General features: G+C 41.1%; 1 protein-coding gene across 3 annotated transcripts in view; it reads right to left on the bottom strand.

Annotated features, from left to right (window-relative positions):
* Positions 1 to 12,684, bottom strand: part of RAI14 (retinoic acid induced 14) — a 206,000-nt gene that overhangs the window by 161,706 nt on the left and 31,610 nt on the right. For all 3 annotated transcript variants that reach the window (XM_004385237.1, XM_023739492.1, XM_023739493.1), the window contains exon 2: positions 11,776 to 11,859. In XM_004385237.1, the coding sequence (XP_004385294.1) occupies positions 11,776 to 11,811 (36 nt within the window). In that variant the 5' untranslated portion in view covers positions 11,812 to 11,859. The remainder of the gene's footprint in view (positions 1 to 11,775; positions 11,860 to 12,684) is intronic.

Raw genomic sequence — 12,684 nt, 5'->3', positions numbered from 1 at the left:
AATATTCACTTTTAGGGTAAAAGTAATCAAAATTGTAGAAAGTCAGTATGTGCCAACATACTGTCAGTTAAGACCCTCTCTGGCAACTGCCCAAGGCTGAATTAATCATCTCTATTATCCATTCTCCCTTTCTCCTTGAAGTTAGCTGGCTTCATGGCTGCCCAGCTAGAGAATATGTTTTCCCGCCTCCCTTGCAGCTAGATAGGGACATGTGACTGAGCTCTAGTCAGTCCCATGTGAGGGGCAATGCTTTTTGCACCTTCAGGGTCATATCCTGTAAAAAGCGAAATGCTTGTGCTTCACTCCTCTTCTTTATGGTTCCGTAAGACTTGAATGTAAACCATGCAACATGGGCAACACCCTAGAGCAGGGCTGTCCAAAAGAATTACGATGCAAGACATATGTCATCTTATGTTTCAGGTAAACATGTAAAGAAAAAAAAAATGGAATTTTAATACATTTATTTATTCCAACATGTCCCAAATATTAGCACTTCAACGTGTAAAAGACTGTAATAAGGTACTTTACATACTTTTTTTTTAACCAAGTCTTTGAAATCTGGTGTGTATTTTACACTTACAGCACATCTCAATTTGGACTGGCCACATTTTAAACATTCAAGAGCCACACTGTAGCTTATGGCTACTCACATTGCACAGTATAGCTCTTGTGGGTGGCAGAACACACGAAGAAGAACCTGGGTCCCAGGATGAATCTATGGAGTGGAGCTGCCAGGCTGGCCCTGCAGTGCTCCAAACTGTGATTTGAAAAGAAAACAACTTCTATCTTGTTTGAGCCACGGTATTCAGGGCAATTTTGTTACAATAGCTTATCCTGTACTATAATTAATATGTCCATTGGGACTTCACAGAAAGACCCTGCAGAGTTTTAGTTATGAAACAACCCTTCAAAGAATGGACAGACCCATGAGTTCACACTGACTCCCATAAAAAACCCCTCCAAAGCATAGCCCAAGTTTCAAAAGCTGTCACAGAAACATTCTTAGCATTGGGAAATACATCTCGGAATAAACATATCCAAGGAGAACATGTGGTTCCTTGAACATTTTCTTGTTCTATTCCCACATTATAAATATCTACAATTCCCAGCCAACCAGCCCACTGGGCAGCCCAGGAAGGAAGGAGCTAGAGACCATCAGATCAAATCATTTGGCCTCCCAAGAAAATAAAAGATGCAATCCTTTTAGGCAGTGCTTCCCCAAAAGTGAAACTGTTTAGATTAATGCAATAAAAACTGCTCTAATAACTGGATAGTCAAATTGATCAGAAACACTGACTTTCCTTTTTTAAAAGGAGCTAGGGACACAAGCAAAAGGAAAGCCAAGGCTAGTTGCTAATGTAACTTTCATAGACATACTGGGCCTTTGGATAATGCAGACACCTATTTGCATGTATGTGAAAAGTAACCAATTAACCAATTGCCATCATGTCAATTCTGACTCATGGCAACCCCATGTGTGTCAGAGTAGAAACACACTCCATAGGATTTTCAATGGCTGATTTTTCAGAAGTAGATCATCAGCCTTTCTTCTGAGGTGCCTCTGGGAAGACCTGAGCTGCCAACCTTTTGGTTAGCAGTAGAACACATTAACTGTTTGCCCTCTAAGGAGCTCCTATGTAAAAAGTAACCACCTCTATACAGCAAAGATCTTTAGGTAGAAGCCCAGTTGAATATCTCCATGGTAAGAATTCAAAAGGAATCCCTATTCCACTCCCAAGGAGAGGTTACATAAAAGAATCTGTCAAAGAAAGAACATCTAGGTCAACAACAGCCTTAGTTTGAAACCATTAGGTAATTGTTTCAGTATAAAGAGATAAGAGATAATAACCTGGATGATTCACTGCTTGTGTAGACGATCAGATTTCCCTAGATTTAGGGCCAGGGTCTCAGTTTCCTATTGGTCTCCAGCAGCAGCTCGAATAGTACGATGTTTAACCAGGAATTCTCAGGATTATGGTCTGGGGTAACTAGAATGAAGCTGTGATCCAGTTAGCCAATGATGGGACTCTTGGATACAGATGTTCCATGGGCTCCAGTGGAAAAACAGAAGTAGCAGCTGTTCACTTTCACTTTAGAATTCAAGTCTGAAGTGCATTTGCCATTTAGAAAACCAACAACCCAAGACTGTTTCCAGACCTCTCCCCTCCCACCACAGGGAATGACACTGGCTTGGGTGAGCTTAACTATACTATGGAGAGGCGGATAGCGGATGGCGCTTTTAAGAACGGAAAATCATTGTATGGGTCTTTAAGGTTAGGGGATAGGGCAGACTTTATTTTACTCACTCTTAAGCTTAGGACTTCAGGGTGGTGAGTGCCCTGGGTCAGCAGGCATGAGCAATGGTTGGCACTGCAAGCTCTGCTGTCAAAAACACCCGAGGTTCAGATCTTTCTGCCATTTATTAAATGTGCAACTCTGGCCAGGCTGCTTACATTGCCTCCACCTTAATTCCTTCTCTTGTAAAATGGTATTACAATAACGGCCCTTACTGGATAGAGCTGTTTTAGCATTACATGATGAACAGCATGCAATGGGAGGGTACAGTGCTTGGCACATAGTAAGCATTCAATAAACACTCCTTATTCCTGTTGTAGTAGGTCAGGAATCAATACTTGCTCAGTCTTGCCATTAATATATATTAAGCACTGGCACCCACTGAAAAATATGTGATAGTCTGACCTTACTCTTTAGACACTGCAAAGAGTCCCAAAGAGGAAGAAACTGTGACACCAAGGTCTAGGAGTGGGTGTGCTCAGTGGGGATTGCTGGGGCTTCAGAGAAATTGCTCTAGGAGGGAAAGACATAGAGGTGAAGTCAGGCAGCAAACACATCCCCCACTGAAGAAGACCTGGAAGATTCGAAGCAGGCCACAAGGCTGACCCTATTTCTCCCCAGAAATATACTAGAAACTCTCCCACCACTACCCACAGGGGTCCATCGCTGATGTATTTTTAAATTATGCCTATGAAAAAAAGAAGCTTAGCTTCACAACAGGTTTGGTTAAGGATCCTCTGTTTGCAAAACGAGACTTGGATTTTAAGTTTTTTTGGTGGTGGTGGAGAAGCAGAGCTTGGGAATCTGTAAAAACTTATTATGAATGACTAAAAACTCCTTAAAAAAATCTTGGCAGAGTTGTAGGTTAGTGAACTTTATGAGAGCTGTTATCTCAACAGGCAACATATTCAAACCCCTATCTGGGCAGGATATGTCTGGTTCCTCAAGATTCATGGGGTGAGCATTTCCTTGGTCCAAAGCTTCAATTGTTAGTAACTTCTTCTTAAAAATATACCACCAATTGAATCTTTCATGGAGCCAGCCATTTTGAACTGACTGCTTTTATTTTGTTTTAATGAAATGTACACAGCTTTCCCATTACAGCGGAAAACAGAATTTGGAACAAGTCTTTCATAAAATTAAACACGTACCCACAAAGTGTGAAGCCCTCAATCAAGTTTGAGAGGCATTTCTCAAGATCTGTTACAAAGATCTTTCAACCCCATTTCCCATGCCTCAACCTCCACCCATTTCACTCAAGGCACTAAAAACTGGCATTTACAAAGATATTCCAGAACTTTGAGCATTTTATTAGCCAAGGGAAATCCCAACCTTCTTGGCCTCATTTCTCATGATGACAGCTCATTTTTCCATGTGGAACCACATACCAGTTGCTGGAAATATTTAAAGAGGTAACGAAGCCACTTTCAAACTACAGTCATAAAACATATAAATGATGATGATTTAGAACACTGTGTTCATTTTCTAAGTATAAAAGTCAAGTATATCCATTTTTAAAAGTAGAATGAAAAATTTATAGGTGTTCTTATTAACACACTCAGAGCCATGCCACAGGCACTCCCCTGCTTTTCTAAAGTATTACTACTTTGCATGTCAAGGGTAATTTTTTAAAACTGTGTTAAGAATATATACAACAAAACATTTGCCATTTAAACATTTTTTACATGTACAATTCAGTGACGTTAATTACATTCATTGTGTTGTACAACCACCACCATCTTCGCCAAATTTTTCCATCACCCTTAACAGAAACTCAGTGTTCCGGAAGCAGTAACTCCCTCTTACTCCCTGCCTTCAACCCCAGTAGCCACTAACACACTTTGATCTCTATACATTTGCCTATTTGTCTTAGTTATCTAGTGCTGCTATCAGAAATACCACTAGTGGATGGTTTTAACAAACAGAAGTTTATTCTCTCACAGTCTAAAAACCCAAACCAAACCCATTGCCGCTGAGTTGATTCTGACTCATAGCGACCTTATAGGACAGAGTAGAACTGCCCACATGGTTTCCAAGGACCAGCTGGTGGATTCAAACTGCCAACATTTTGGTTAGCAGCCATAGCTCTTAACCACTGTGCCACCAGGGCTCCAATCTCACAGTCTAGTAAGCTAGAAGTCCGAATTCAGGGCGACAGCTCCAGGATAAGGCTTTCTCTGTTGGCTCTCAAGGAAGGTCCTTGTCATCAATCTTCCCCTAATCTACGAGTTTCTCACCGTAAGGACCTTGGGTCCAAAGGACACGCTCTGCTCCTGGCACTACTGTACTGGTGGCATGAGGTCCCTCTGTCTCTCTGTTAGCTTCTCTCTTTTATACCTCAAAAAGAAATTGATTCAAGATACAACCCAATCTTGTAGATTAAATCCTGCCTCATTAACATAACTGCCTCTAATCCTGCCTCATTAACATCACAGAGATAGGATTTACAACAAATAGTACAATCATATCAGATGACAAAATGGTGGACAATCACAATACTGGGAATCATGGCCTAGCCAGGTTGACACAAATTTTGGGGGGACACAACTCAATCCATAACACTATTTTAGATATTTCGTATCAGAGAAACCAGGCAATATTTGTCCTTTTGTGTCTGACTTATTTCACTCAGCAAAATGTTTTCGAGGCTCATCCATGTTGTAGCATCTATCAGGACTTCACTTCTGTTTTTTGGCTGAGTAATATTCCATTGCATGCATATACAACGTTTTGTTTATGCATTCATCTGTTGATGGACATTTCGGTTGTTTCCACCTGTTGGCTATTGTAAACGGAGCTGCAGTGAACACTGGTGTACATGTATCTGTTTGAGTCCCTGCTTTCAAGTCTCTTGGGTATATACCTAAGAATGGAATTGCTGGGTCATATGGTAACTCTAAGTTTCACCAAGCTGTTTTCCACAGTGGCTGTACCATTTTAAACACCCTCCCACCCCAGCAATGGATGAGAGTTCCAGTTTCTCCACATCCTCGCCAACACTTGTTGTCTTCCATTTTTGTGATCATAGCCATCCTAGTGGGGATGAAGTGGTATCTCATTGTCATTTTGATTTGCATTTCTCAAAGGCTGACTCCACCTACTGGGCTGTACAGCTGGCTCCCTGCATTAGCTGTTCCTCCTCTCCTAACCATCTGTTGCGGTTGATTTCTGTCCCTCAATTAGATGTGCCCAAGTCCTAACTCCTGGTACCTGTGAATAGGACCTTATTTGGAAATGAGGTGTTTGCAGATATAATTGGTTAACAGGTGGTGGCCCTAATCCAACATGACTGGTCCTTATATATAGAAGGAAGATAGCCATATGAAGACAAAGATATAAATGGAGTGATTCTGCCACACGCTAGTGAACTCCTGTGGTTACTAGATGCTGGAAAAGACAAGGAAGAATCTTCCCCTAGAGACTTTGGAGAGAACATGGCCCTGCCAGCATCCTAAATTTGGAATTCTAGCTTCCAGAACTCTTGAGAGAATAAATTTCTGATGTTTTAAGCCACCCAGCTTGTGATACTTTATTATGACAGCTCTAGGAAACTAATACACTATCCTTCCATCCTTCCAAATCCTACCCCATCCTCAAGGACTGGATAAAACTTCACTGCCATGAAGTTCTCCCATTTTCTCCTGTTTCCAGTGATTCACCCCTCTCTGAAATTCTACAGCATTTATCATCCAAGTAACATCTCACTATATTCTATAGTGTTTGTATTTTGCCTTAGTTATTTCCTGTGTAATTTTATTCCTCTCAACTAGGGTTATGACCCTCTTAAATACAAGAAGCATATTTTACATTTCTCCTATACTCCCTCTAGGGTCTAACCAAGCTTTAAGAACTTCCAAAAGAAAGTTATGAATGTGAACTGAAAAATGTTTAACTCCATAACTCTCTTTGGCATTTGTGTGTTATCTGCATGGTCTCAAACATGCTTATAAGGCAAGTAGACAATGACATTGTCTAACTTCAGCTCACAGAATCAGGCTCATTCCTCTACTACACTCAGATAAACTTGCCCTTGATAAGATGTCAGTCTGATCTAAGTCAGATGTTCAAGAAGGACACTCGGATTAAGCCTCTACCTGCATGATGGTCCTAGAGTAGCAGAGTGACCTATGGCTGTCCACAGGAGGCTCCTTTGGGCCATTATTGCCCTTTTATACTCCTGGGTTTTGCTCTCAATGGCCACAAACGGACCTGGCTGCAGACCTCCCAGAACAAGCTGGCTGAAATGCGATCGTACCAGTGGGTCACCGTCTTCCCTTTATGAAAGCTCGAACATGAGCTGATACTCGTCTTCTTCCTACCCCCCAGAAATACAAAGAACCTTTTCTTCCCCCTTCTCTTTTCAGCCTCACACAAAGACAAGCAGGAAAATTCGATGGCCGAAGGCTGAGGATAGTTCTTTGAAAGAGGCCACTTGCTTTGGGCAATGAAGATTACAGTTTGGCTCATTTGCCTCAACATACACCTTTTAAAATGTTTTTCATTTAACAAGTAATACACCTATATGCATAAACAAACAAAAAAAAACCTGTTGCTGTCAAGTCAATTCCAACTCATAGTGACCCTACAGGACAGAGTATAGTACTGACCTATAGGGAACAGCTGGTGGACTCAAACTGCTGACATTTTAGTTAGCAGCCAAGTCTTAACCACTGTGTCACCAGGCTCCATATGCATAGACACATACAAAAAAATTCAAACTGAAAGGTATACTGCAAAAAGGAAGTCTTCCTCCCCCACAGACACCCATTTGCTCAATTTCCCCCACAGAGGCAGTAACTTAGCAGATTGCTCAGCCCTCTGGATGAGATATAAAAAAATTTTTTTTTAAAGTACAATACTTACACTTCTCAAGTCCATTTTTTTCCATTGTGTGAATAATTTTAAATCATTTAATTAACTCCTTATTTTTTGGACTTTTAGGCTGTTTCTTGGCTTTTTTTGTTGTTTTAATCCCGCTCTTTTTTTTTAATTGTGGTAAATGTTGGGTTTTCTGATTAAGAGAAAGGAATAAGGACAGGCCCTTACATGTGTGTTTAACACACAGTGGAGCAATAAACCTTCACAACCTTGTGTAAATACCGTTACTATTTCCTCCCCTTTTTAGGTGAAGAGCCTAAGGCGCAAGAAGGGCAAGAAACTCTTCCTCGGTCACAAACCTCGATCTGAGTCCAAAGTCGCTTTTTCAGCTGCTCCCTATATCGTCCTGTCTCTTAAAATCTAATCTCAACCTACACACTGGGAGAAAATTTTGGGGAACCATATATATGATAAGGGTCTAATATCCAAAATATATAAAATGCTTCTACAACTTACCAACAAAAAGACAAACAATCCAACCAAAAAATGGGCAAAGGACTTAAACAGACATTTCAACCAAGAGGATATTCAAATGGCCAACAAGTGCACGAAAAGACTCTCAATGTCATTAGCCATTACCACACCCGTTGCCGTTCAGTCAGTTCCAACTCACAGCAACCCTACAGCACAGAGTAGAATGGCTCCACAGGGTTTCTAAGGAGTGGCTGGTGGATTCGAACTTCCGACCATTGGGTTATCAGTCTAACTCTTAGCCACTGTGCCACAGGGCTCCCATTTAGTCATTAAAAAAAAAACCAAACTCACTGTCATCGAATCGATTCCAACTCACAGCGACCCTACAGGACAGAGTAGAACTGCCCCATAGGGTTTCCGAGGAACAGCTGGTGGATTTGAACTATAGACCTTTTGGTTAGCAGCCAAACTCTTAACCAGTGTGCCACAGAGATGCAAATCAAAACCACAATGAGATACTATCTCACCCCCATTCAACTGGCAATGATCAAAAAACCAGAAAACAACAGGTGCTGGCCAGGCTGTACAGAAACAGGAACCCACATTCATTGCTCATGGGAATGTAAAATGGTACAACTACTGTGGAAAACACTTCCTCAAAAAGTTCAACAGAGAACTACCACGTAACTTCGCTATTCTACTCTTAGGTATATACCCAAGAGACTTGAAAGCAGTGATACGAACAGACACATGTGTATCAATGTTCACAGCAGCACTATTCACAACAGCCAAAAGGTGGAAACAACCTAAAAGGTCCATCAACAGATGAATGGATAAACAAAATGTGGTACATACACGCAAAGAAATATTACTCAGCCACAAAGAGAAATGAAGTCCTGATGTACGCCATGACGTGGATGAACCTTGAAAACATTACGCAGAGTGAAACAACTCAGTTGCAAAAAGACAAATACCGTATGATCTCACTTATATGAAAAAAGCAAATAGATAGAAACTAAAGATTATTAGCGGTTACCAGGGGTTAGAGTGAGAGGAAAAGGGAGCTTTTGCTTAGGTGGCAGTCAGTTTATGTTAACAGTGGAGGCACAGTTTGGAAAAGGATAATGAGAATGGTGACACAACTTGAAGAATGTAATCTATGTCACTGAATAATACATGTAGGAACTGTAGAACTGGTATATGTTTTGTTGCATATATTTTCACCACAATTAAAAAAAAAATCTAATCTCCATCCAAAGCTCCGCTCTCTTTCAGGAAACATGGGCTGTGGAATCTGACTATCTGGGTTCAAAAACTGGTTCTACAACATGCAGCTCCAAGAGCCCGGACAAGTTATTGCACTTCTCTAGGCCTCAGTTTCCTCATTTGTGAAATAAGCTTAACAACAGTAACTGCCCCATAAGTTCTGGGGCAAGATTAAGACAATTTCAGGTAGAACTTGGCACAGCACCTGACATAAACACTTCACAATGGGTAGTTATGATCATCATTACATCATATGGCTAACAAACCGGAGTCTGAAACAAAGGGTTTTCTTTTTTGTTTTCGTTCTCTCCATTCAGCCGTGCAGTGGGCTTTGGGGAGCAATTTGGGATGATCTTAGGGAGTTATTTCAAATTGCCTGGCTCCATTTATACCAATTTCTTTTGCTCCCCTCCCCCAAGCCTGCTCGTCTAACATTTCTTCTCTCAGCATCAGTTGCCAAAATCACAGCATTTTCTGCTGCCAAATCCCAGAAGCTTTTACTGGTGTTATTACAGTGGTTTTTTTTTTTTAAATCATGGAAATGTTTCCATTTTTTGTTAACAAACTGGAATCCAGCAATACCCTCCTTACTACCACCAGTTTTTAATTTTTTTTTTAACCCAATGGTTTATGCACCTCTCATTTCCCCTAGCCCTGTTCAGACACCATGGCACTTCAGAAAGATGAAATTTTGCTAAAACAATCTCAACTTGTGTAAATGGAAGCGAACCAAATTCCCTTGGAATAGAAAACGGCATTCGTGAGAACCTGCTCGCACAATTTATGAACCTATATCCACTAAACTAGGCAACATTTTCCATTTAATTGCCTCTTCCTTCTTAGCTGAAAGCCAAATCAGGTATGTAGGCTGTAGTATCATCTAGAGGGCAGATGAGGCTGAAGGTTTCTCCGGGGAGTGGCAGGAGTATGGGGCTAAGGAAGTCGGATGACCCAGGCGCTTGCCCTGGCCAATGGCCAGTTGTTTGACCTTGACCGAGTCACTTCACATTCTCTGACTTTTAATTTACTTGCCTGAAAAGTGATAAGGTTAGGTCAACTTTCTCCTAAGAACTTCTCTAGCTCTAACTTTCTTTAAGTGACACAATATGTTACAATCATCCTACAAGCATCTTGTCTGGCCTGGCTGGGCCTTAGCGCACAGTAAGCTGCATGTCGTGACACAGCCTCAGGAGATAAGCTTCAGCCAAAAGCAGGTGTGTATGTGACAGGATAACCATAAAAGACACGGCCTTCATTTTTTGCAAAAATGCAGTTGTGCACAAAGATTAGACAGAACTATAAAACAAAAAATAATACACGTGAGGAATGTGCTTCTTAGTTCAATCAGATATGAGACCAAATGGGCAGCTCCTGTCCAAAAGCAGATGAGAAGGCAGGAAGGGACAGGAGCAGAACGAATGGACACAGGGAACCCAGGGTGGAAAGGGGGAGGGAGCTGTCACATTGTTGGGACTGCAACCAATGTCACAAAGCAATATGTGTATAAATTTTTGAATGAGAAATTAACTTGAGCTGTAAACTTTCACCTAAAACACAATAATAAAAATAAAAATGCAGTTGTGCTATGCTATCAAAATATAATTCATGGTAAAGCAATAGGATTCAGGGTTCACCTTTAATTGTTGTTAGGTGTAGTTGAGTTGATTCTGACTCATAGCAACCCCATGTGATAGAGCAGAACTGCCCTATAGGGTTTTCTAGGTTGTAATTTTTACTGAAGCAGATCACCAGGTCTTTCTCCCTCAGAGCTGCTGGGTGTGTTCGAACTGTCAACCTTTCAGTTAGCAGCCAAGCACTTAACTCTTGTGCCACCAGGGCTCCTTTACTGTTGCTATCAAGTTGATTCGGACTTAGAGTGACCCTCTAATTACCTTTAATTTCCTAATGCTAGATGATGGCTGAGCAGGCCCATTTTGAGGTAGGCATTTCTGGGCTTCCTTCTATTACCCTTCCATGAACTTCTCCCATTAAACAGTTCTGCTGGAAGCATCTAGAGGGCAACTAGTAAAAGACTAGAATCACAGCAAGCTTGATAAGATGAACTTTGGTGAAAAATTACTGTGTAGAACCCCTCTGTCTGTGTTATTTTTCCCAATTCTCTCCTCTGGGAGCCTGTTTCATAATTCTGACATCATAACTGGTACCTCCTATCTAAGTCTTCTCTGACGGATAATAAGTGAGTAAGAACACCAGGAATTCAAGGGGAGTAAGTCTGAGGGTGGCATAAATGGTCTGTGCTTAGCTGCTAACCTAAAGATTAGTGATTTGAACCCACCCAGCAGTACTGTGGAAGAAAGGCCTGGTGATCTACTTCTGTAAAGATTACAGCCAAGAAAACACTATGGAGCAGTTCCACGCTGTAACACGTGGGGTCGCCATAAGTCAGAACTGCCTCCACAGCAACAGGACTGTTTTTTTGTTTGTTTGTTTCTTGTAAAGGTGCAGACAGCAATAGATACTGTTGCCTTACCACTAAAGCAACAGAGTTTTAAAAAAAAAAAACCTTCGTGAAGCCAACATGAACGTGCTAATACGTAACTCCTTAAGTCACCCTCCTGAGACTGGCTTCCTCTAAAAATGACACAGTGAATCAGGATTTTGGCAAAGTTAGAAATGCTGAGGCCTCTACTGGTTCTTTTAAGATGTTTAATTTAAGTGTTCTTTTCTCTACACAGGCTCTGGGAATAAAAAACTATGTATCTTTTTTGAAAGCTATACACACAAACAGCAAAGAACCCAAAGCATGCCAGAGGCAAAGCCACTTAGAGCTGGGATTTAAAGTGCCTCTGCTGCCTGTAGCTGATTAACCCTCTGCCTTATCAAGGTGGGGCTGAAGGGCTGTTTCTGCAGCTCCAAGGGGCTCAGGGGGAACAGCCAGACAGTGAGTCACAGCGTACTTACATCAGTCTTCCTGAACTTCGCTTTCAAGCTCTTCATGTTTACTCCATTCAGCCTTCCAAAGCTCTAGAGGAGATTTCTCAACATCTAAGCAGCGAAAGAAAGAAAGAAAAAAAGTGAGTATCTAGGGTTCCAAATAAACACCTTAGCTATTGTCTCCTTGTTAGATTACAACTTTGGGCCGTGCGTAGGAGATGGGGTTGGCCTGGAAAGCTGGTCAGAGTTGGGAAATGGTAAAAAAAAATATGCTATTTCCACTTCTGATATACGTTCTATCAGAACATATAAATTTTAAATTTTACCCCAACTTTTCAAATATTAAAACTAGCACAAGTTTAAGTAACTGCTTACCCAAATACCATACTGTGTGGATCATAACAAATTATGGATAACATTACAAAGAATAGGAATTCCAGAACACTTAACTGTGCTCATGCAGAACCTATACATAGACCCAGACGCAGTCGTTCCAACAGAACCAAGGGGATACTGCGTGGTTTAAAATCAGGAAAGGTACACGTCAAGGTTGTATCCTTTCACCATACTTATTTGGTCTATATGCTGAGCAAATAATCTGAGAAGCTGGACTATATGAAGAAGAACGTGGCATCAGAATTAGAGGAAGACTCATTAAAAACCTGCGTTATGCAGATAACCTTGCTTGCTGTAAGCAAAGAGGACTTGAAGCACTTACTGATGAAGATCAAAGGCTACAGCCTTCAGTATGGATTACACCTCAACATAAAGAAAACAAAAATCCTCACAGCTGGACCAATAAGCAACATCATGATAAAGCCCAACATAGAGAAAAGACTGAAGTTGTCATGGATTTTATTTTACTTGGATCCACAATCAATGCCCATGGAAACAGCAGCCAAGAAATCAAACAACGTATCGCATTGGGCAAATCTG

Source organism: Trichechus manatus, unplaced genomic scaffold (genome assembly GCF_000243295.1).
Source record: "Trichechus manatus latirostris isolate Lorelei unplaced genomic scaffold, TriManLat1.0 scaffold00135, whole genome shotgun sequence".
Lineage (NCBI taxonomy): Eukaryota > Metazoa > Chordata > Mammalia > Sirenia > Trichechidae > Trichechus > Trichechus manatus.
This window is presented reverse-complemented; position numbering and strand designations above follow the sequence as displayed.